General features: G+C 42.2%; 1 protein-coding gene across 1 annotated transcript in view; it reads right to left on the bottom strand.

The window, feature by feature from the left end:
* LOC125486675 (uncharacterized protein C7orf57-like) overlaps positions 1-27,051 on the bottom strand; it is a 113,354-nt gene that overhangs the window by 11,271 nt on the left and 75,032 nt on the right. The window contains exon 8 of the mRNA XM_048615255.1: positions 18,759-18,924. Within this exon, the coding sequence (XP_048471212.1) occupies positions 18,759-18,924 (166 nt within the window). The remainder of the gene's footprint in view (positions 1-18,758; positions 18,925-27,051) is intronic.

The raw sequence follows: 27,051 nt of genomic DNA, 5'->3' as shown, positions 1-27,051 counted from the left end.
AATAAGAAAGTTTTATTGTACACACATAAATTCTTCCCCATCCAAACCCTTAAAACTATGATAGTCCGAGTCTGTGCTTGAAACATTAAAATCCTCTAGAGATGTACAGCATGGAAACAGACCCTTCGGTCCAACTCATTTATGTCAACCAGATATCCTAAATAAATCTAGTCCCGGGGAGGCGATGGCCTAGTGGTATTATCACTGGACTGTTAATCCAGAGACCCAGATAATGGTGTGGGGACCAGGGTTTGAATCCCCCCATGGCAGATGGTGGAATTTGAATTCAATAAATATCTGGAATTAACAATCTAATGATGACTGTGAATCCATTGTCGATTGTCAGGAAAAACCCATCTGGTTCACTAATGTCCTTTAGGGAAGGAAACTGCCATCCTTACCTGGTCTGGCCTACATGTGACTCCAGACTCACAGCAATGTGGTTGACCCTTAACTGCCCTTTGGGGATGGGCAATAAATGCTGCCTAGCCAGCAATGCCCTCATCCCATAAATGAATAAAGAAAAAAAAATTGCCAGCATTTGGCCCATATCCCTCTAAACCCTTCATATTCATATACCAACCAGATGCCTTTTAAATGTTGTAATTGAATCAGCCTCCACTACTTCCTCTGGTAGCTCATGCCAAACATGCACTACCCACTGCGTGAAAAAGTTGGCCCTTAGGTCCCTTTAAAATTATTCCCCTCTCACCTCAAACCTATGCCCGCTAGTTTCAGACTCCCCCATCCCAGGGAAAAGACTTTGCCTTTTAACCCTATCCATGCACTTCATGATTTTATAAACCCATATAAGGTCACCCCTCAAACTTCAATGCTCCAGGCATAATAGCCCCAGCCTATTTACCCACTCCCTATAGCTTAAACTCTCCAACTATTTCAATCCTATTATTCTTACAGATATCTGGGATTTCCTTACATAGTTGCTCCTCAATTTCCCACTGACTGTTGGGGAGCCTATAATACAATCACAATAAGGTGGTCATCTCTTTCTTATTTCTCAGTTCGACCCATATAAAACTTTGCTGGATGATCTCCCAGGAATTGAATCATTGCTGATTTTCAGAAAAACCCGTCTGGTTTACCAATTACCTTCAGGGAAGGAAATCTGCCATCCTCACTTGGTCTGGCCTACCTGTGACTCCAGACCCACAGCAATGTGGTTGACTCTCAATTGCCCTCTGAAATGGCCTATAAAGCCATTCAATTGTACCAATCACTACAAACTCTCAAAGAAATTAAACGGGATGGATCATTTGGCACCAACCTAGGCACTGGAAAAGACAAAAGGAAGAAACAGCCTTGTTGACCCTGTAAAGTCCTCCTCACTAACATCTGGGGGTTAGTGCTAAAATTGGGAGAGCTGTCTCACAGACTAGTTAAACAACAGCCTGACATAGTCATACTCACAGAATCATACCTTACAGACAATGTCCCAGACACCACCATCACCATCCCTGGATATGTCCTGTCCCACCAGCAGGACAGACCCAGCAGAGGTGGTCTACAGTTGGGAGGGTGTTGCTCTCGGAGTCCTCAACTTTGACTCCAGATCCCATGAATTCTCATAGCTTCAGGTGAAACATAGGCAAGGAAACCTTCTGCTGATTACCACATACCGTCCCTCCTCAGCTGATGAATCAGTATTCCTCAATGTTGAGCAATACGTAGAGGAAGCACTGAGGATGGCAAGGGCACAAAATGTACTCTGGGTGGGGGAATTCAATGTCCACCAGCAAGAGTGGCTCAGCAGCAGTACTACTGATCGAGCTGGTCGGGTCCTAAAAGACATAGCTGCTAGACTGGGTCTACAGCAGGTGGTGAAGGAACAAACAAGAGGGAAAAACATACTTGACCTCATCCTTACTAATCTGCCAGCTACAGTTGCATCTGCCCATGACAGTATCAGTAAGAGTGACCATCACACAGTCCTTGTGGAAACAAAGTCCCGCCTTCACATTGAGAATATTTCCATCGTGTTGTGTGGCACTATCATCGTGCTAAATGGGACAGACTTCCCACAGATCTAGCAACTTAAGACTGGACATCCATGAGGTGCTGTGGGCCATTAACAGCAACAGAATTGTAGTCCAGCACAATCTGAAACCTCATGGCCCGGCATATCCCCCATTCAACCATTACCATCAAGTCACAGGATCAACCCTGGTTCAATGGGGAGTGCAGGAGGGCATGCCAGGAGCAGCACCAGGCATACCTGAAGATGAGGAATCAACCTGGTGAAGTCACCAAACAGGACTACTTCCATGCCAAACAGCGAAAGCGGCAAGTGATAGGCAGAGCTAAGCAATCCCACAACCAACAGATTAGATTTAAGCTCTGCAATCCTGCCACATTCAGTTGTGAATGGTGGTGGACATTTAAACAATTCACTGGAGGATGAGGCTCCACGGATATCCCAATTCTCAATTAAGGAAGAGCCCAGCACATCAGTGCAAAAGATAAAGCTGAAGCATTTGCAGCAATCTTCAGCCAGAAGTGCCAAGTAGATGATCCATCTCAGCCTCCTCCAGTGATCCCCAGCATTACACATATCAGGCTTCAGCCAATTCGATTCATTCCAGGTGATACTGCAAAGGCTACCGGCCCTGACAAAATTCCGGCAATACTACTGAAGACTTGTGCTCCAGAACTTGCCACTCCCCTAGCCAAGCTGTTCCAGTACAGTTACAACACTGGTATTTACCCAACAATGTGGAAAATTGCCCAAGTGTAAACAAAAAGCAGGACAAATCCAACCCGGCAAATTACTACCCCATCAATGTACTCTCAATCATCAGTAAAGTGATGGAAGCTGTCATCAACAGTGCTATCAAGCAGCACCTGCTCAGAAATAACCTGCTCAGTGACACCCAGTTTGGGTTCTGCCAGGGCCACTCAGCTCCTGACCTCATTACACCCTTGGTTCAAATATGAACAAAAGAGCTGAATTCCAGAGGGGAGGTGAGAGTGACAGCCCTTGACATCAAGGCTGCATTCAACCGAGTGTGGCATCAAGGACCCCTAGCAAAACTAGAATAGATGGGTATCAGGGGGCAAACTCTCCGGTGGTTGGAGTCATACCTGACACATAAGAAGATGGTCGTGGTTGTTGGAGGTCAATCATATCAGATCTGGGACATCTCTGCAGGAGTTGCTCAGGGGAGTGTCCTAGGCCCAACCATCTTCAGCTGCTTCATCAATGACCTTCCCTCTATCATAAGGTCAGAAGTAGGGATGTTCGCTGACAATTGCACAATGTTCAGCACCATTCGTGACTTCTCAGATACTGAAGCTGTCCATGTTCAAATGCAACAAGATCTGGACAATATCCAGGCTTGGGCTGACAAGTAGCAAGTGACATTCGTGCCACACAAATGCCAGGCTATTATCATCGCCAATAAGAGACAATCTAACTACTGTCCCTTGACATTCAATGGTGTTACTATCACTGAATCCCCCACTGTCAACATCCTGGGTGTTAGCATTGACCAGAAACTCAACTGGACTTACCACATAAACACAGCGGCTACAAAAGCAGGCCAGACGCTAGGAATACTGTGGCGAATAACTTACCTCCTGACTCCTCAAAGCCTGTCCGCCATCTACAAGGCACAAGTCAGGGGTGTGATGGCATACTCCCACTTTCCTGGATGAGTGCAGCCCCAAAAATACTCAAGAAGCTTGACACCATCCAAGTCAAAGCAACCCTCTTGATTGGCACTACATCCACAAGCATCCAATCCCTCCACCACCAATGCTCAATAACAGCAGCGTGTACTATCTACAAGGGGCACTGCAGAAATTCACCAAAGATCCTCAGACAGCACCTTCCAAACCCACAACCACTTCCACCTCGTAGGGCATGGGCATCAGACATATGGGAACACCACCACCTCCAAGTTCTCCTCCAAGCCACTCACCATCCTGACTTGGAAATATATCGCCGTTCCTTCACTGTTTCTGGGTCAAAATCCTGGAATTCCCTCTCTAATAGCATTGTGGGTCAACCCACAGCAGGATGACTGCAGCAGTTCAAGGCAGCAGCTCACCACCATCTTCTCAAGGGCAACTAGGGATGGCCAAGAAATACTGGCCAGCCAGCGACACCCACATCCCACAAAATGAATAGAAAAAAAACCTTCCTAAATACAGCAATAATGTTATGCTTTAACCAAAAATGCCATCCCACTCCTCTCTTGCCTCCCTACTATCTTTCCTATAGCATCTGTACCCCAGAATATGAAGCTGGCAATCCTATCCAACCCTTAGTCGTATTTCCAAATATAGCTGATATCCGAGTCCCACATTCCCAACCATAACCAAAGTTCATCTGCCTTGCCTGTCTGGCCTCTTGCATTGACACAAATGCAGTTTATCAGTCTTAACTCATTCTCTGCCAAGGTCTTGTTTGACTTGACTGTTTGATTTGTTCCCCTTATCTACTCTTACCAATCTTAGCCTTTTCTCTTTTCTCACTACTGTTTTGATTCCCACCAACCATAACCCCACCTCCTACCCCTCACTAGTTTAAAGCCTCCTGAGTAGCACTAGCAAATTTCCCTGCAAGTTTATTGGTTCCCTTCCAATTCAGGTGGAACTCGTCCCTCTTATACAGATCATTTCTACCCGTGAAGAGATCGCAGTGGTCCACAAATGTGAATCCTAGCCCTTACTCCAGCTCCTCAGCCATGCATTCATCTGCTCTATCCTCCTATTCATACTCTCCTGGGAATTTGGCACTGGTAGTAGTCCAGATATTACCACCCTTAAGGACATATTTTTAACCGCTCGGCTCGTTTCCTTTGCCTGGGAGAGGAGAAACTACAATATATTCTTCACAGCCTTCAAAACATTACTGATGATGACGATGAGCACCTTGCCAAGGTCTTCCCCACGCCTCCACTTCTCACCTTCAAACAACAAAACCTTAAACAGACCATTGTTCGCAGCAAACTATCTAGCCTTAAACTATCTAGCCTTCAGGATAACATCAAACACAACACTATATAACCCTGTCATGGCAACCTCTGCAAGACATGTCAGATCTTCAACATGGACGCTAAAATCACACATGGATACACCACCCACCACGTACACACAGATACTCATGTGACGTGGCCAATGTTGTCTACCTCATATGCTGCAGGCAAGGATGCCCCGGGGCATGGTGTATTGGTGAAACCATGCAGATGTTACAACAACAGATAAATGGACACCACACAACAAATCGCCAGACAAGAATGTTCCCTCCCAATGGGGGAACACTTCAGCAGTCAAGAACATTCAGACTTTGATCTTCAGGTAAATGTGCTTCAAGGCGGACTTCGGGATACACAACAATATAGAGTCGCCGAGCAGAGGTGTTTGCCAAGTTTAGTGCCCATGAGGGCGGCCTCAACCGGGGTCTATGTCGCACTACAGGTGACCCCACTACACTATACGCTCACACACACACACCAGGCTCTCTCTCTGCATCTCCCTCACACACTTTCTCTTTCTCACACACACACACACACACACACACACACACACTCTCTCACACAAACATAGACATGCACACATGCACACATGTAAATCCAAGGGGTGAATTTGTATTTGCAGATACATTCTATTTTGTTGAAAAAGCACACAATTTATAGACAGTCAGTTTTTAAATTTTCACGTTAGAAATAAAACCAATCTGACTCCAAACCAAAACACAAACAGATTCTAAAAAAGGCCTCACACCTAACATGCATTGTCTGGCCTGAAATGTCACTTCTTCTTTACGCTGATAAAACTTTTAGTTCTCTCAGGACAGTGACATGAAAGGAATTCAGATTTAACATACGCATATCAATTAAAACCTTCTAAATGATTAAAGATTTAACAGCATCTTAGGTTTGTTTAACACATCCTCATCAGTGGTGTGACCCTTTGACCTTTTACGTATAAATTCTGTGTATGAAACTACCTCTGTCACTAACACCTGAAGAAGGAGTGAAGCTCCGAAAGTTTGTGTTTTCAAATAAACCTGTTGGACTATGACCTGGTGTCGTGTGATTTCTGACCTTGTCCACCCCAATCCAAAACTGGTACCTCCACATCATTTCTCTCTTTGTGCCATTGGTACCAACATACACCACAATCTCCTTTCAGAATAATCTGCACCCTGTCCGAGATATTCTTGATCTTGGTACCATGGAGGCAATGCACTGTCCTGATGTCTTGCTGATGGCCACAGAAACATCTGTCTGTGCCCCAGACTAGAGAGTTCCCTATTGCAATCTATCGCTTGGATCCTGACATACCCGTCATTACAATAGATCCAGTCATGGTACCAGAAACCTGGCTTTCAGTGCTACACCCCACTGAGAGGCCAATTCCCCTAAGAGTATCCAAAATGGCATATCCCTTTGAGATGAGTATAGCCACAAGAGACTCCTGCACTAGCTGGCTACCTCTCCTAACATTCCTAATGGTTACATATCTACCTGACTGCAGGTGCAATGTGTCCACCTTCCTGAAGCTGCCTTCCATCACACTCCCTTGGTCTTGTGAACTCCTCATTGCTTCTAAAGCCACTCCAACCAAGCCATGCGGTCCAATAGGATTCACAACCAAACACACTTCCTGCAGACGTAGTCTCCAGAAACATTCAAATTCTCCCTGATCTCCCACATCTGATAGGAAAAGCACATCACCCTACTAAAAGCCATCACTGCCCCTTTAACAATCTTGTTTATTGTATAATGTTCAAGTGGTTTTGATTTTAACAGCACCCAGAGGAGGGTGCTTTTTAAATTTGTCATTATACTGATAGCTTGCTGGTACACCTAAATAGACTTCCAAGGTCTATCTTATATGTATAAGATTCCCTCTAGATAGATTGCTTGAATGACACTTAAATATTGTATACATCACTTTAAGATTTTCTAGAATTCATAAAAAGATAAGAAAGTAGGAGCAGGAGTAGGCCATTTGGCCTTCCAAGCCTGCTGTTCCTGCTTTCTCCCCACACCATTTGTTCCCTTTAGCCCTAAGAACTATATCTATCTCCTTCTTCAAAACAGTCAATGTTTTGGCCTCAACCACTTTCTGTGACAGAATTCCACAAGCTCACCACTCTCTGGGTGAAGCAACTTTTCCTCATCAGTCATAAATGGCTGAACCTTTATCCTTAAACTGTGACTTTAACTGAACGTAAAAGCATTAATACTTCAAAATTCAAGTCTGACTGATCCATTCAGAGAAGAACTTCACGCCAACTTATGGCTTGTCAGTAATAAAGGCACTGCAGTCTTCCATGCACAATGGGAGGCAGTGGCTTAGTGGTAATGTTTCTGAACTAGTAGTCTAGTATCCTGGGTACTAATGTTCTGGGTACTAGTATTGAATTCCATCAAGCAGACGATGAAATGAATTGAGTTTATTTATCAATAAATATCTGGAATTAAATGTAAATTTAATGGCAACCCTGTCACCATTGTAGTCAAAACAACCAGATTCACAAATGTGCTTTAGAGAAAGAAATCTGTTTGGGCAACATGTGACTTCAAACCCACAACAATGTGGTTGACTCTTAATTGTCCTCTAAAATGGCCTACAGAGTCAATCCATTAGAGAACAATTAAGGATTGGTAATAAATATCAGCCTTACCTATGACACTAACGTTGCATACAAAACTTCGAAAGACACTCTCTTGGATAAACATAGGTCCCAAAATTATGCAGGCCTTCTGGGAAATGCTTGCAGTACTTGTGGAGGATGTCTAATAGAAAACCCAGGAAACAAGAGCATGCATATACCAGGCTGATTGGCCAAGTGTCAATTCTGTCAAGTTTCACAGAAGGTTTCTTTCCACGAGACAAGGTGGGATCGCTCATTATTTCATACCGTCCTCAACTCATTGCCCCTCTCATCCGCTTGCAGGCCCTTCCTATCACATCATTCCTGGAACAACCTTTGACTCATAGAATATCTGCTGAAAGACCAGAATCCGTGTCAGCCATGCCATACTAAAGAGTAGCTGTGCACCCTGAAAAGTGTTGGCAATCTGGCACTGCCTGTCACTGGCAACATAATAGCATATTGGCTACAAAGCCAAGCTGCTCAAGGCACACAGCCTGCATGGTTGACATTGCCTCACAGAAACAACCCCATTCTCTCATCCTACTTGTTATTTAGCCAGGCCACACAGTTTGGCTGTCCTTAGCTACATCCCATTTGAACACTCTCTCCAAATCACTGCTACACAATCCAGAATATACAGACACCTTTTATCAAAACCCATTAGGGGAACATTATATACAGGCAAGCAATCGGACAATGGAAAGATGAGCTTTTATTTATAGGCAGAAAAAGCAAACACACTAAAATGAATAGAGGCTGCTGTTTGCCCCCTCATTGCAAACCAAATACTGGCATGATGACCAATGACTATTTTACAATCCATAATATCTGTTTTGCATTCCATAAAACTTCCAACTACTGGAACTGGGAGTCAATCAGCTCTTGTCTGGCTTGTAGTACCAACGAGGCTGAGGCCTGTCATGCATGAGGAAAGCTTCCTCCTTCCTAAAGTTCTCGTCCTCCTCCTGGAAAAGCTGTTCCTTTTCTCCCAGTTTGTCTGTATCCAGCACAATGCCTCATTGCTTGCTCCTGTTGTGCAGAGCACAATATGCTAGAATGATAGATTGCAATGGAATGTGCCCAGACAAATCTAAGCAGACATACATGACAAATGGTGAAGTGATAATCTCTACCTTCCATAGTACCCTTGGAAGTTTCACAAGTTACAGGGTGCTTTTGGCCAGCATTTGCCTCACTAAGTCGTCGCTGCTAACTTTTGCATTATTGAGATGCTAGTGTTCAATTTTCAAGGATCATTGGCATGGTGCAAATTGCCATTTGTCAGCACTTGAATGCTTAAACACATTCACTCTGCATGCATTGTCAATGGAGGATGAAATTATTGCAAAATTAAATATAGCTGGAGTTTGCAAGCACACATTTAATTGATTTTCCCCTTCAACGCCCTAGCATCCAGCAAACATGGATCATGTGATTTCACTGATCAAATTAACACTTACCTTGCCCATCCTGGATATTATCTCAGCCAATTTTCAGCTGTAGTTAATGTCTAGTAATCAGCAAGTGGTGGCAAGGAATGTAATTCACAGTGTACACATCAGCACCAGCCTCCACATTCTGTTTGCCCAGCACTACCACAAAAGCTCATTTTTACCCATCCCCTAATGTGGAGTTCCATCACATTTCACTTCACTTCCAACTTTCCTCCTGTCCCCTGTGCTCCAACATTACATCTTACTGATGACCAGTGTGGTTCTCTACATTCCGCCTGTGGAAGTCACTATGCTGGTCACTGCCAATAATATTCTACCATCACTGTATCCATATACGCCCATCTTATTCTTTTGAGATTTCCCCATCACTGTCCTTGTACCTACCTCAATATATGCCTCTGCTTTCTGTGCCCAAGCCTTTACTGTCCAATCTGGCAAGGCATGAATGCTGCGAGCTGGATGCTAAGTAAGTGAATGCTAAGGATACAAATGAGCAGGCATAAAATACAGCCTGGTAATCTGTGTGCTGGCTGGTTATCCCTGCGATCAAAATGTCCTTGCAACAGCTGTTCAATACTAGTTGCGGGGTTGGTAAATATTGGATATTCCAACATTGGTGAACAAGGGATGCATGAGGCTAGTGCCCATTAATTATAACATGAAATGGTGTTGCATAATAAGCAATATGGAGGTTCTTTCTAGATAGCAGCAAACAAATGTCATCAGATACTGTTCTGACTTACGTGTCAAATATTTTTGGTATCTGGTTGTTTGTAACAGGTAACAGGATAGGAAGCTGCACATTTATGAGGTGAGATCTCCAGTTAATAAAGTCATTAATAAGTAATAATCCTCCTTAATAGGCAACTCACCACTGCCTAGTGAGAATCTAGGGATGCCTAGAACTGAGTTAAAAGATGCAGCAAGTTGCTCTTGACATCAAGATTATTTTGCTGGACTTCTCACATAATTCTGCCAAATTCTCACTATAGGCAACATTGATCAGGCCTGTATAATGCTCCATCCAATCTTTCCTGAAGGTTTGTGACTGGATAGGTGGAGATATATCTGTGGTTAAAAACAGTACAAAAACTGCACATTGTCATTGAAGCTATGGAATTCGACAAGCAGCAACAGCATGGATACAGAATTAGTTAAGAGACATAAAGCAGATAGCAGAGTTGTATTGCTGTTTTTTGACTAAAATGAACAACACAATAGTGTCTCACAATGGGAGACTATGGCTGCTATGCTTTATACATTAATAGCAGAGACTTATTATACAGGACAAACATTCAAAATTTGCAGGTGACACAAGAATTGGAGAAGTAGTAAAGAGACAAGAGTATAGCAAGGGACTTCAGGAGGACAGCAACAGATTAGTGCAGAAGACACACACACATGGCAGATGCAACTTAAGGCAGCAAAGTTTGAGAAAACTCATGTTGGAAGAAAAATTGGTACAGTTTTAAAATGGATGATGGTACAGAGTGATATGAGGATGTACGTGAATTGGCAAGTATGTTTGACCTCTTCAGGAAAGCTTTAAAGGCATCTCTAAAGTACTCTGTTGTCTTCCTGGGATTCTCTTGTCGCAACCAAATTCCAAGTAGAGCAGAGGCAACAAGGTGCAGGGCTGGATGAACACAGCAGGCCAAGCAGCATCATAGGAGCAGAGAGGCTGACGTTTCTGGCCTAGACCCTTCATCAGAAAAGAGAGCAGAGTTCAAGTAGAGCAGTTGTTTTCAGAGTGTGGTGTCAAGCAACTGATAGTGACTATCTCCCCCCAGCAGCCACACCACTTGAGGATACATGCTGCTCCTGAACTTTGGGTTGGTCTTTGCCTGAGATATTAACTGATTCCTCAAAATGACTCAGAGCTACAGTGCATCTGAGTACTTGCCAGTACTGAAAAATGCAGCTTTTAATGAAAAGGAGCAGCTAAATTTTGTTTTTGCAGGAGTAGTGGGTGTATAATACCCATAAAGTTCCCAGACAGGAGGAAAGATTCAGTGCCTGTAAGTTACTACCACCATGGAGGAAAGAGCCATGAAAATCATCAAAACTTTTTTAATGAAAAAAGTGGGGCAAATCAACAAAGGACTCCTTGAGGGAGATCGTAACTAGAGTGCAAACCTTTCATTGAAATGGCTGCATTGTGCTTCACACTGTCTGATAGCATGCAGAAGCTGATTTCTCAAAGAGTATTTGACATGATCTCGTGTTTCCCACAGTTGCAGATGTCAATGCCTGGAGATCATCCTTGTCAACATAATCAGATCAAACAAAACAGCAGTAAAGTTCAGATAAGTACTGTCACATCTTACAAGCACTCTCTCAACCAATGCAGATACAGTCATTTCAGTGGATCCTTGAGTGTGAATAGATAAAATAGCATAAGATGTGCTCATGACGCAGTCTCCTCTATGTTGGCAAGATCAGATGGAGACTGGGTGATCAATTTGCAGAACATCTCCATTCTGTCAATAAGAATGGTCCTGATCTTCCAGTTGCTTGCCATTTCGACACACCATCTTCTTCTCATGCTAACACTTCCATCCTAGGCCTGCTACAGTGTTCCAGCAAGCTGGAGAAATAGTACCTCATTTTTCACTTGGGCATTTTGCACTCTTCCTGACTCAGCATTGAGTTCAACAACTTCAGAGCAAGAACATTGTTCTCAATTTTGATTACACTTCATTCGCCATCTCCACTCCATAAGATTCTTGATGGTACTGGTTTGATCTCTGCAGAGCTAACCTATTTTCTCCTCTTCACAAGCATCATCACCTGTCACACCTATTTCATATTTACATCTGCCCTTTACTACAATTAGCACTTCCTTTTGGTTTTGCTCTGGGATCCCTTACCATTCCGCTCGTTTCTCCTCCTGCTTTGTCAACAGCGAAAATACCATTATTCTCTAGCCTCTTTCAGTTCTGAAGACATCATTGGACTTGAAATGTCAACTCTGTTTCTCTTGGCACAAATGCTACCAAGCCTGTTATGTTTCTCCAGCATGTTTTGTTTTTATTTCAGTTTTTGACTTTTCTGTTCCTAGATGTCACAAGATAACACCTGCAACACCTCTGAAACACAAAATTTTTCCAAATCCTTCCATCACTTCTAGCTTCTTTCACATTATTATTTTTATGGATTATGTATTCCCAACACAAGGCACAGTCTATTGTGGTCAAAAAACCAGTATAAAAGATTTCTAGGGTGTCCTAGACTCATGGTGGAAACAAATTGAAGGCAGAATCTGTTGAGATTAGCTATGTTGGCATAAGAAATTTGTTTCACACTGTCAACAGTGGAAACCTGTGATTATATAGGGTTGGCATAAATGTTTTCCTCTCCTGTGAACACTGAGGAGTGTTTGGATTGCAAGAAACTGCAAATTTTACAAGGAAATGCAAAAGAAGAGATCATGCAATAATGCTTGGTGAATTCAGGCTGCAATAATGCTTGGTGAATATACAATGATGACCAACTTGAGCTCGATGCCAAATGCTGAAAAGATCCGAGGTCAAGCAGAACATTTTATTCCTGTATTTTTCCAGGAAGAATCATCAGTACCAGGGACAGAGATCATGCCAAGTAAAAACGCAATCCTCTATTATTATGACTGAAGAACTGAACATGGTGATTTCATCAATAGTGTGATCTCCGTGGGCAAATGAAAGAGTTCAACCTAAGTAACAAGTTGAAGGAAAGAGTTTACACACTTCAACACATATTTTTCTGCAGATTGAGAATAAAAATCTGCTCAACTTGATTGTTATGTCTATAGCTCCATGGAGACCACCACTAAGATGGGATGACCAATGTTCACACGACACAGTCAAGAAAAAAAATGCCTACAATGGAGCAATTGTTTGTTTGCTTATTGAGAAAAGATTCCCTCAGTGAAGGAAATCCAAGAACTAAGAGATCCTCCAGATTTAAGGGACTTACAAACTTCACACTGTTAGGAAAAGAATCAAAGTCAATAGTCTTAAACCCAGAGTCTACCGACCAAACAAGTTCAAAACAAATGCATTCTGGGAGAATATTGAAACCTCTAGACTGATGGAATTTATGATGTTATTGCCCAATATTTGTCATCACAAGAGAGTCCTGCCATCCCAGGAACAAGTCTACTCAACCTTCTATATACTGTCCCGATCACAATAACATTTTTACTGAGATATGGAGACTAAAACTGCACACAGTATTCCAGATCCATTCTAAGCAAACTCCTATACAACGGAAGCAAAACTTCACTACATCTGTATACAAATCCTCTTGCAATAAAGGATAACAATCTATTAGCTTCCTTAATAGCTTACTGAAATTGTGTGTTAGCTTTCAGACACATATTAACAAGGACACCCAAGTCCCTTCGCACATCGACACTTTCCAATCTCTTACCATTTAAGAAATACTCTGTATAGCTTCTCTTCCTACCAAAGTGAATAACCTTACATTTTACCGCATTATATTTCATCCACCATGTTATTACACAATTGCTAAGCCTATCTAAATCCTCCTGAAAAAATTTTATGTTTTCCTCACAATTCACTTTCCTGCTTAGCTATGTATCATCTCTAAGTCTGGAAATATTACATTTGGTCCCCACCTCCAAATCACTGATAATATATTATGAACAGTTGGGTCCCAAGAATTGATCCTTGCAGTACCCTACTAGTCACAGTCTGCCAACATGAAAATGATCCATTTATTTCTACTCTTTATTTTCTGGCTGCTAGTACGTTACTTCCTCAACCATGTGCTTTAATTTGGTTAACCAAAGTCCTGCGGCGAATCTTATCAAAAATTTTCTGCAGATTCAAACATTCTAATTCATCAACTCCCTTTGTCAATTTTATTAGTAATATACTCAAAAAACTCCAAGTTTGCCAAACGTGGTTTTCCATACTATGCCCAATCCAAACATTTTTATCTAAGTGTCCTTTATGATAGATTCCAGAAATTTTCCTCCTGATGTAAGGGTGATAGGCTTATAGTTTCCTGTTTCCCTGTTTTAAATTTAAACGCTCCTTTTTAAATTGTGGGGAACATTTGCAAGCATCCAATCTGCAAGAATTATTCCAAAATCTATGGAATTTTGGAAGATAATTACCAATGTATTGACTATCTCTATTGCCACCTCCTTCAACACTCTGGGATGTAGATACCAGGGACCTACCAAATTCAGACGCATTAACTTGTTGAGTACAACCGTCTTACTAATTTACTTCAATACCTCATTCACTCTATTAACTTGGACTTCTAATTCTAGGAGATTTATTGTATCTTACTTGTGAAAACAGACCCAAAGTAATTGTTTAGTTTTTCTTCCATTTCTCTCTTCCAACCTCTTCCATCATGCAGAAGGTACAGAAGCCTAAAGTCACGTACCAACAGGGTTCAAGAACAGCTTCTTCTCCACTATTATTAGACTACTGTATGGATCTCTCTAATTTCAAACCTAATGTTGATCTTGCTTTTGTGCACCTCCTGTGCAGCTGTAACTGTGTATGTTGCTCTGTCTAAACACCCTATGATCTGTATGTCCATGTATGTTATGATCTGCCTGTACTGAACGCAAAACAAAGCTTTTAACTGTACTTAGGTACATGTGAAAACAATAAATCAAATCACACCAAATTCCCCCTTATAAATTCTCCTGACTCAAGTTTTAATGGACCAACATTCATCTTAGCCAGACATGTCTTTGTTATATACCTATAGAAAGTTTTACAATCCATTTTTATGTTTTTGCTTGATTGCATTCTTCCTTTCTTTATCAGTTTCTAGGTCCTCCTTTGCCGTATTCTAAAGATTTCCTAATTCGAAAAATTATTGCTATTTCTGGCCATTTTTTCAGCCTTTTGTTTTAATAGAACATAGAACAGTATGGCACAGGAACAGGCCCTTTGGCCCACGATCTTGTGCCGAACATGATGCAAAATTAAACTAATCCCTTCTGCCTGCCCTTGGTCCATATCCATCCATTCTTTGAATATTCACGTGCTTATCTAAAAGTCCCTTAAATGCCCGTATTGTATCTGCCTCAACCAACACCCTTGGCAGTACATTTCGGACGCCTACCACTCTGTGTAAAAAACTTGCCTGTCATGTTTCCTTTGAACTTTCCCCCTCTCACCTTAAATGCATCCCCCCTAGTGTTAGACATTTCAACATTGGGAAAAAGATTCTGACCGTCTGACCCTATCTATGCATCTCATAATTTTATAGATTTCTATCAACTCGCTCCTCAGCCTCCACCGCTGAAAAGAACACAATCCAAGTTTTTCTAGCCTCTCCTTATAACTCAGGCAGCATTCTGATAAACCTCTTCTGCATCCTCTCCAAAGCCTCCACATCATTTCTGCAATGTGGAAGCCAGAATTGAATGCAATATTCTAACTGTTGCCTAACCAAAGTCATTTAAAGCTGCAACATGACATCCTGACTCTTGTAGTAAATTCCCCGACCAATAAAGGCAAACATGCCATACGCCTTCTTTACCACCCGGTCTACTTGTGTCTCCACTTTCAGGGAGCTATGGACTTGAACCTCAAGCTCCTTCTGTACATCAATGCTGTTCAGAATCCTGCCATTAACTGTATGCTTTTCTGTAACATTTGATTTCCCAAAGTGTAGTGGCTCATCCTTACCAGATTAAACTCCACCTGCCATTTTTCCGTCCATATCTGCAAATGATCTACAACCCACTGTATCCTGTTCAACCTTCTGCACTATCCACAACTCCACCAATCCTTGTGTCATCTGCAAACTTACTAGCCCACCCATCTACATTTTCATCCAAGCCACTTATATATATCACAAACAGCAGAGGACCCAGTATGAATCCCAGCAGAACACCACTAGTCACGGACCTCCAGCCTGAAAAACACCATTCCACCACTACCTTCTGCCTTCTATGGGCAAGCCAATTCTGAATCCATGCTGCTGAGTCACCATGGATGCCATGAATCTTAATCTTCTGGATGAGCCTACAATGAGGGGCCTTGTCGAAAGCCTTACTAAAATCCATGTAAACAATATCCACTGCTCTAGCTTCATTGATCACCTTCATCACCTTCTCAAAAAATTCAATCAGATTAGTAAGACATGACCTGCTCTGCACAAAGCCATGCTGACTGTCCCTAATTAGGCCATGCTTTTCCAAATGTGCATAAATCTTATCACTAAGAATTCTCTCCAATAGCTTCCCAACTACTGATGTGAGACTCAGCAGTCTATAATTTACTGGATTATCCTTATTTCCCTTCTTGACCAGAAAAACAACATTAGCTACATGCCAGTCCTCCGGCACCTCTCCAGTCGTTAGCAAGGATACAAAGATCTTGGTCAAGGCCCCAGCAATCTCCTCTCTTATCTCTCTCAGCAACCTGGGATAGATACCATCAGACCCTGGGGACTTATTCATCTTAATGCTTTTCAAGAGATCCAACACCACTTCTTTCTTGATCTCAATGTCCTAGCATATTAGCATGCTCCACACAAATCTCATTATCCTCCATGTCCTTCTCCTGGGAGAATGCCAACGCAAAGTACTCATTTAGGATCTCACCCACATCCTCTGCCTTGAATCACAAGTTCCCTCCTTTATCCTGGAGTGGTCTTACCTTCTCCCTAGTTATCCTCTTGTATTTAATGTATGATTAGAATGCCTTGGGATTCTCTTTAATCGTACTTGCCAAGGTCATTTCATGGCCCCTTCTTGCTCTCCTAACTCCCTGCTTGAGTATTTTCCTTCATTCCTTATTCTCCTCACAGACCCTGCCCGATTTTAGCTTCCTAAACCTTACATGTGCACCTTTTCTCCTTTTGACTAAATTCACGACCTCCCTCATTATGCAAGGGTCCCTTAACTTGCCATCCTTGCCCTTCCTCCTTACTGAAACATGCCGGTCTTGAACTCTCATCAGCAGGTCTTTAAATAATTCTCACATGTCAAATGTGGACTCGCCAATTAACAGCTCCTCCCAATCAACACTTCCTTGCTCCTGCCTAATACTGATGTAATTTGCCTTCCCTCAATTTAGTACCTTCCCGCAAGGTCCTGATTTATCCTTGTTCGTAGCTACTTTAAATCTTAAGGAGTTGTGATCACTGTTTCCAAAATGCTGTCGAACTGAAAGGTCAGTCACCTGGTTAGGCTAATTAACCAATACAAGGTCCAGTATACCCTTGTCTCTAGTTGGACTACCCACATACTGTTACAAGAAACCCACCTGGGTGCACCTAACAAATTCTGCATCATCTAAGCCTCTTGCTCTAAGGGAGTCTCAGTCAATATTGGGGAAGCTAAAGTCACCCACTACAACAACTCTTTTTATTGCATCTTTCCATAATCTGCACACATATTTGTTCCTCAATCTCTGGATGAACAATCTTAACTTCCTTTGTCAGCTACAGTTGACTTTCCTTTTGAGATTTTATACTTTGGTTCATGTCAGATGACCATCCAGTTTTATTCTTCTTTGGACTTTTCTGTCATGGGTTGGTAAAACTGAATGCCTTGTTAGGTCAGCATGTACTCAACAACTTCAAAAGTCTCTTTGACAATACAAATAACTGAAGATGTATTTGTTTATACAGGACAGAAAATCTGGAGGATTTTCACCTTGCAGACATTGGTTGAAAGATCAAGTCTTTTGAACGCTGAGTTGAAAAGGTTCTGTGCAAACTAAATGTTTCCTGCAGTATGGACAACAACTTCACAGTTGTTGACATACTGTGAGCTATGGATATAATGGAAAATCATCTTAGTCCTGATTCTCAGCCAGTTGAGGCTAAAAAACTTCCCATCAAGTCAAAACACAATCTTGATGCCTTGCAGATGATGACAATGGGAGAGGCTTCTGCCATGTAGGAAAACTATCAACTAAACCCTGGCAGCATCCAAGCAGGATCAGAAGGGCCCTCCTACTATGTGCATTTTTCATAATCACCTCACTCCATTTTCAAGCCCATTGACAAAATACCCTCACTTCCCCATTGTCCCAGAATTCCAGTCATTATGTGAGTGGTATTAGAAGTGAATATTTGCTCACATTTAATTTTTAACTCATGCTTTATTTTGCATAAGTAGCTTTTTAGGATGTCAAGTCTGATACCAGATAAGAAAGGTGTAATAAGCCTCATGGTTTGACTAAAACAACTGCTGCCACTGTAATTAATCATAGACTTCCTTGTCATTGTCATAGATAGCCATTTATAGTAATCACATATTAACAACAAGATGAATACTAGAGTTCCATGACAATGTATATTTATATAAAAAATTATCAATACGTTTGGTAGTGAAATACCAAAGAAATTTTGAAATTCAATCTCAATGGTGACATCAACTGTAACAAAGAAAGCATGCTGCATATCATCCTTAAGGTGTATCCACATTTACTTTGTAAAAATACTATAATATTCAAAGAATGTGTTGTCAACATAACTTTAATATAGGATTCATAAAAATCTCCTAATATGCCCTTGCAGTGATATTGTAAGTCCTAAAGACAATATTACAGGGATGTTGCTCTGAAGTCCAGATTAACAAGAGCAACTATTGTAAAAGATCATTGTAAATGATCTTTTACAATAGTTACTCCTGTTAATCTGAACTTCAGATGGTGGTATAGGGTGGTATAAGACTGACTTACTTGTTTAGAATTAATGATGTTTTAGCCTCGGAATCATTCACAGGGTCTCTGAAGGTTACGTTTTGGTTCATTTTAGTGGAAATAGCTTTCTTTCCCTGTGACTTTGTATTTCTAAGAAGTTCTTTTTTTTCTAACTTCTCCTGGAACTTGTCGTGAGGAACCAGGTCTGCAGATAGAATTTTAATTGGTTTATAAAGTATTGAATTATGTCCATTACCCCATTGTGTATATGCACAACAAATAAATGCACAGCAGTTGCAACTGAGATTTTTTTAAATTCATAAACTAATTGGCACAAAAACAAGATTTTTTTTTGGTATTGACACTATTGAAATATTGGCCAAGATACTGAGACAGAGAGCTCCTGCTTTTCTTTGAAGGTTGCTACAGAATCTATCACAGGTTCTGTACTGCCAAACGACAATTTGAGCATTGCTGCAAGGTATACATTTTGTCGAGGCTCTTTGTCTTGCACTCATTAGGACAATTTGTAAAAAATACAAAATAAAGAATAGTGTTTATACACTTAGATAGCTGAGTTGTCTGCTTTCATATTCTCTATCCTGGTTAACTGTTATGCTGGGAATATCCCACCATAATGCAAGCATTAATGAGCAAGCTATGTTGTTTCTTGACAGACGGAGTGAGAATAAGTTCTATTTTGCTTGTTGATATATTGGGTAAGATTGAGATATTCACGGATTTACCTGATTTACCGAGAAAGTTGTAAATATTATGGCCAACATTACTGTTGCTTTGATTTTGACAATAGGTAGATTTGCCCATCTTTTATGTAACCCCAGATGTCCTCGTTTTTCAAGAACTGCAACTTGCCCCCCACAGTGGTCGAAAACGCCCTCGACTGCATCTCTTGTGTTTCCCGCATCTCAGCCCTCACACCCCCTCCCCGCAATAAGAACAAAGACAGAATTCCCCTTGTCCTCACCTACCACCCCATTAACCTCCGGATTCAATGCATCATTCTCCGTCACTTCCGCCACCTGCAATCTGACCCCACTACCAAGGATATATTTCCCTCCTCACCCTTACCTGACTTCTGGAGGGACCGCTCTCTCCGCGACTCCCTCGTCCGCTCCACACTCCCCACTAGCCCCACCACCCCCGGCACCTTTCCCTGCAACACCTGCTACACCTGCCCCTGCACCTCCCCCGTCACATCCAACCCAGGCCCCAAGAAAACCTTCCACATTAAACAGATGTTCACTTGCACATCCGCTAATGTGGTCTATTGTGTCTGCTGTTCCCAATGTGGTCTCCTCTACATCGGGGAGACCAAGTGGAGGTTCGGAGACTGCTTTGTGGAGCGCCCATGCTCGGTTCATGACAAACGACAACACCTCGCAGTCACTGACCACTTCAACTCCCCCTCACACTCCCTGGATGACATGTCCATCCTGGGCTTCCTCCAGTGTCACAATGATGCCACCCGAAAACTGGAGGAACAGCACTTCATTTTCTGCCTTGGAACCCTACAACCCAATGGTCTCAATGTGGGCCTTACGAGCTTCAAAATCTCCCCATCCCCAACCTCATCCCAAGACCAGACCCCTCTCGTCCCTGCCTCCTTGACCTGTCCGTCTTCCCTCCCATCTACCCGCCCCTCCCTCCCCACTGACCAACCCCCATCCCAACTCCTGACCTACACTCACCTTTACTGGCTTCATTCCCACCTCCTTGACCTGTCCGTCTTTTCTCCACCTATCTGCTCCACTACCCATCTTCTATCACCACCTCTCCCTCTCTCTATATTTATTTCAGAGCCCCCTTCCCCTCACCCATTTCTGAAGAAAGGTCCAGACCCAAAATGTCAGCTTTCCTGCTCCTCTGATGCTGCCTGGCCTGCTGTGTTCATCCAGCTCCACACCTTGTTATCTCAGACTCCAGCATCGACAGTTCCTACTATCTCTTTTATGTAATCCAGTTCCTTTAGATATGGTTACCTCATTAATATCAGCATCAGCCAAGTGACAATGAATATTTGGCTTTTGGAACCATCATGACAACATAGCCAAAGTTACACTTAGACTCTTAAATCCTCACAAGGAGATGTCAGTCTCTACAAGACTCTTGGCTGCTCTGGTGACAAGGAAACTTTGCCCATGATAGTTAAACAAAAATAATCATTCAGTTGCAGCTATGTGAGACGAACTGTGGCAGATAGCCATTTTGTAATCACTGTAGTTGTTGAAGGAAGATTAAAGAGATGTATTGTATTACTAGCTGCTTATGCCTGTAATACAAGTACAAATAACAAACATAACTAAGTATCCTTAAACATCACCTGCAGCCAACCAACTTTTGCATCTGGCTGGAGGCACTGTTACCATAATCAGCCTTTCTGTTTTGAGGAATTAATTCATTTTCTTCAATATTCCTGATATTTTGAAAGCAACGGAGTATCTATACCTTATTTGAATTTGAGAGACTTGTTGATTGTATATATAAGGAATACTACCAGTTGCAGCTGTAAGTATATCTCACTAAAAATGTAGATGGTATTCCCAGCTAATGGCCTCCCAGAGACAAACATTATCAGCATGTTTTCGAGTTGACTGTTAAGAATTTCAAATAGTCTTCAACTTCATTCTTGAATTTTAAATGGGTTATGTATGCTTCAGATTTGCAATTTAATTTGACAACCAGTCACATATGGATAACACACAATTTAAGATCTGGAGTATGTTCTAAAACGTTACTTGATTTACCCAGTAGGTACACAAAAAAAACCTTGCCGAATCTTTTCTCAGAAGGTTAAATGTTTTAAGTAGAGTTTATCAAAGTGCATATTCTCCATAAGAATAAGTTTCCTGAGCCATTTTTTTTTCTCTTTGGGAATGTTCCTACCCAAGGCATAGTTTAATCGAGTGAACTCCACAGATTGAAGAAATGTGAAAAGCTATGCTATTATGTTCCATGTAATTGTTTTCAACTGACATGAAGTTCTTATGCAGCAGATTGAGGGCTGCTGCTATAAATGTGGAAGTCTGCTTTACATGCTAGCAATTCTTAAGGGTGTTGTAGTTGTAACTCTGTGAAGTGATGCTAGTACAAACCTAATTTGTAATTTTACAGATGGATAGATAGTCCAGCTTTATCCTGAAATCACGAAATTAAGCATATAACTGTTCCTGGTCCTCAAACTACAATAATCTTGAACTAGCTTAAATGAAATCCATTAGTGTTACTGGTTGACTTTTTGTTTTATTTTATTTTCTCCATTTCAGTAAAGAACTACTAACTCCATGGGAAAAATCTTCTGAGCCTGCCCAGAGGTGAAAGCTGAGTTGAGGAACTTCATTGGGCAGGCGGCAAAAAATCAGTTACCCGAGGGCAGATTAAACTTTGATATTATGGTTTCAGAACTTCTCAGGCAGTTCGCTGTTGGTTGGAAACCTCTTTTTCATCCAATAGCATGCCAGCCCAGTGGAATCGCATTTACAGGCACAATCTTGATAGGCAAAAACAGCAAACAAATTTGTTCATAAAATTTTCTAAATGTATATTCAGCATGTACCTAGTCGATAGACTTTTTCCTTCAAGCTCCAGTGAGTACGAACATCTTCACTAACTTGTATCCTTCATAACTAAGCTGCTTCTATGCACAAATGCTTACAGCAGAAGGGATGAAGCTGGACCGGCTCAACTAGCTCAAACAGTTAGTGAGGGAGTTTGGTGAAGGAGGGAAGGAGCTGCTCCTTTCTTTTGCTATCTTTTTCAGACTCCAGTAATTGACTTTAGTACAGGAGAAGAAGTTGATTGGTGAGTAAGTGTTAAGTTATGTTTGTTACTTTGCTACTTATCATAATTGAAATAAATAATCTTTAAAGTTATGGTATGGAAGGTCAGCTCATCCAAGTGCAATGCACATCCTACAGTATGTGGGAAGTCATGGACATACCATAAGTCCTGGATGAACACATCTGCAGGATATGTCACCAGCTACAGAAGCGTGAGCTCCAGGTTTCTAGGAGCTAGAGGACTATGTGGATAGCCTGTTTAAGACAGTGATCACACCACAGTTACGAGTATACAGACAGCAAGAAGATGAGTGACCAACTAGCAGACCCAGGCAGGCAACGCAGGATTCTATTCAAGGTTTTTGAGAAGATTTGCAGCTTGGGTTGTTGATGCAGTTGTTGACTTGATCGCAGAGCTGATAAGTTTGTTTGCAGACGTTCCATCACTGTACTAGGTAACATTATCCGTGCGCCTCTGGTGAAGCATTGGTGTTCTGTCCCACTTGTTAGTTATGTGCCTTGGTTGGCTGGAGTGGGTGGCATCACTTACCAGATTTGTTTCTTAGTGGTTGGCACATGCGGTACAGCTCCACATGTTTGTTAATGGAGTTCCAGTTTGAGTACCAAGCCTCCAGGAATTCTCTTGCGTGTTTTGGTTGGTTTGTCATTGGATGGCTATGTTACCCCAGTCAAATTGGTGTCCCTCTTTGTCCATGTGTATTGAAATAAGTGTTAGTTGGTCATGTCTCTTGGTAGCTAGTTGATGTTCGTGAATCCTGATGGCTAGTTTCCTTCTGGTTTGCCCTATGTAATGCTTTTGGCAGTCTTTGAATGGTATCTTGTAAATAATGTTAGTTCTGTTGGTGTGGTTGTCGGGTCCTTTATTCTCGTCAGTAGCTGTTCTAGTGTGGTTGTCAGTTTGTGGGCTACCATGATTCCTAAGGGGCAGAATAATCTGGTGGTCAACTCTGATATGTCCTTAATGGTAGAGTGGCTAGTGTCTCTGGACATATTGTGTCTTCCTGTTGTGGTCTGTTGTGTAGGTATCAGTAGACTACGCTTTTCGGATAACCATTATTTCTAAAGACGCTGTATAGATATTCTTCCTTGGCTTTGCACTGCTCCGGGGTGCTGCAGTGTGTTGAGGCTCACTTGAGCAGTGTTTTCACACAGCTCGGTTTGTGGGTATTGGGATGATTGCTACTGTAGTTGAGTACCTGTTCCGTATGGGTGGCCTTCCTGCGTATGCTGGCCTGGAGCTCACTATTGGCCTTTTGTTCGACCATTACGTCCAGAAAGGGAAGCCTGTGTTGTTCTCCTCTTAAAGGTCAATTTTATGCCAGTGAGGATGTTGTTTATGAGTAGATGGGTTTTCTCCAGTTTAGAACATTTGATAATGACAAAGATTTCATCCATATAGCGGATCCATACTTTTGGTTGGATGGTGGGAAGGGTTGTCCATTCTAGTCTTTGCATTACAGCTTCCAAAATTAATCCTGTTATCGGCAATCTCATGGGTATTCCATTGATTTGTCCATGTACCTTGCTGTTGAAGGTAAAGTGAGTTGTGAGATCCAGTAGTTTGAGGGTGCCGTCTTTGCTGATGGTGTTGATGTTGTCGGGTGTCTGTATCCCTGGACTGAATAGTAGCGATGCTTGTGTTGCCGAGGGGGATGTTTATGGCAGTAAATACTGCAGTCACATTGAAGGAGACCATGATCTCGTCCTCATCTACTCTGGTGTCCTTGACGACTGTAAGGAATCCTTGGGCAGATTGGATGGAGGTGGTTTGAGCCATCTACTAGGTGTTTCAGTCTCCTTTGTAGTTCTTTCGCTAGTCTGTATGTTGATGTATCCGGAAGTGAGACTATGGGTCTGAGGGGGATCTCCCAGCAAACTGAGACACATAAATAACCGACGCTTCACTGGAGGAGTACTGATTATGTTACCTAGTATGGTGCCAAAACATCTACAAACAAACTTACCAGGTCAGCGGGCAAGTCAATGACGGCATCAACAATCCGAGCTACAAATCTTCTCAAAAACCTTGAACACCTACAGGTGCAACACCCTCAAACTAGCTCAACAATGGCAAACAAAGGCCAACTGACTGAGCACCACCCACGAGCAACTACACTTCCTACATGAATGCATCAGAAAACAGGTACTGCCACATAGTGTGAAATACAAGATACTGCTAAACAACCCACAAGCATGGAAAATAGCTGAAGAGAACAGCTGCAGAATGCTATGGGTAATGATTAACGCTTTCGCAACTGCCTTCTTAAATATAAAGCAGGAAATTGTGTGCCAAAAAATCTTGTATTTAAACTCAACTAGCCAAGAATGAACCACAACACTAGAATGAGCCATTACCATGAAACAACAGCAGACCAAGACTAAGAAGACAGGACCTACAGGAAAAACTGACTAAACGTACCTACAACAATGACACAGACAGGGCAGACACTTGGATAAGGAACCTATCTGACCGGCCACTCTCAGACACTGAAAAAGCCATCCTGGTACGCGGACTAAAGAACAATCACAAAGATGCTAATAAAACCGACTTCCTGGCTGCACTGGAATCCACATTAAAAAACAACGGACTCACAGAAGAAACCCAACACACTGTCAGACAGGCAGTAGACCCAACACTAAGCAGAAGGAATGAAAGGAACGCATACAATACATTAGAAAGGAATGCCCTACATGGACACAAGAGAGACAGGAACATTGTAATCCTACTGGCAGACAAAGGGTGCATGACCGTCATACTCAACAGAATACAGTACATTGGAAAAGTGAACACTTTACACACAGCTACTGACACCTACCAACAGATTGCAACAGACCCAACACCACAACTGGAAAATCGTATTATAATCACTCTGTGGAATTTACACAAAACAGGTGAAATTAGCAAATTTGATTACCAGAGAATGAAACCAGAGGGATCAAACACAACCTGTTTCTATGGATTCCCCAAGGTACACAAGCCCTCAGACTCATTGTCTAACTTCCCAGTACACTGACATATGGACTAGTGAAAGAACTACAAAGGAAACTGAAGCACCTAATAGACAGCTTAAACCATTCCATCCACTCTGCCCAGCAATTCCTCAACATCAAGTACACCAGTATAGATGAGGACGAGATCATGGTAACTTTGATGTGACTGCACTATTTACCTCCATGAACATCCCCTAGCTAAGGAAACACTAGCCTCACTACTAGACAGCCCACAATACAGACACCCAACAACACCAACACTATCAGCAAAGACGGCACCCTCAAACTACTGGATCTTTGCCTCACAACCCACTTCATCTTCAACAGCAAGATATATGGACAAATCAATGGAACACCCATGGGATCGACAATATCAAGATTAATAGCGGAAGCCATAATGCAAAGACTGGAACGAACAGCCCTTCCCACCATCCGACCAAAAGTATGGATTTGCAATGCGAATGACACCTGTGTCATTACCAAACATTCTAAACTGGAGGAACAAAAACAGAAGTTGCTGGAAAAGCTCAGCAGGTCTGGCAGCATCTGTGAAGAAAAAAATCAGAGTGAACATTTCGGGTCCGGTGACCCTTCCTCAGAACTTCTGGCAAACAGAATGTTGGCTTTCATTGCTAGACAGATTGAATTTGAGAGCAGGGACAAAAACAAAGTTGCTGGAAAAGCTCAGCAGGTCTGGCAGCATCCGTGAAGGAGAAAACAGAGTTAATGTTTCGGGTCCGGTGACCCTTCCTCAGAACTGGGAGGTTCTGCTACAATTGTACAAGGTGCTGGTGAGGCCGCACCTGGAATATTGTGCGCAGTTCTGGTCTCCATACTCAGGAAGGATTTACTGGTTTTGGAGGTGGTGCAGAGGAGGTTCACCAGGCTGATTTCGGAGATGAGGGGGTTACCCTATAAGGAGAGGTTGAGCCGTCTGGGACTGCACTCACTAGAATTTAGAAGAATTAGAGGGGATCTTATAGAAACATATAAAATTATGAAAGGAATAGATAAGATAGAGGCAGCCAAGTTGTTTCCACTGGTGGGAGAGACTAGGACTATGGGACATAGCCTCAAGATTAGGGGGAGTAGATTTAGGACAGAGATGAGGAGGAACTGCTTTTCCCAGAGAGTGGTGAATCTTTGGAATTCTTTGCACAAGGAAGCAGTAGAGGCAGCTTCATTAAATATATTTAAGACACAGTTGGATAGATTTTTGTATGGTAGGGCGATTAAGGGTTATGGGGATAATGCAGGTGGGAGGAGCTGAGACCATGATCTTATTGAATGGTGGAGCAGGCTTGATGAGCCGAATGGCTTACTCCTGCTTCTATCTCTTGTGAACTTATGAACCAATTTGACAGGGACAACGTAGCCATCCTAAGACAAGCCAACCAAAGACATGCACGAGAATTCCTGGAGGCCTGGCACTCAAACTGGAACTCCATTAATGAACATGTAGAGCTGTACCCCATATACCAACCACTAAGAAACAAATCTGGAAGTGATGCTACCACCCCAAT

Source organism: Rhincodon typus, chromosome 2 (assembly GCF_021869965.1).
Source record: "Rhincodon typus isolate 14 chromosome 2, sRhiTyp1.1, whole genome shotgun sequence".
Classification (NCBI taxonomy): Eukaryota; Metazoa; Chordata; class Chondrichthyes; order Orectolobiformes; family Rhincodontidae; genus Rhincodon; species Rhincodon typus.
The sequence above is the reverse complement of the archived record's forward strand: the minus strand, read 5'-3'. Positions and strand labels throughout refer to the sequence as shown.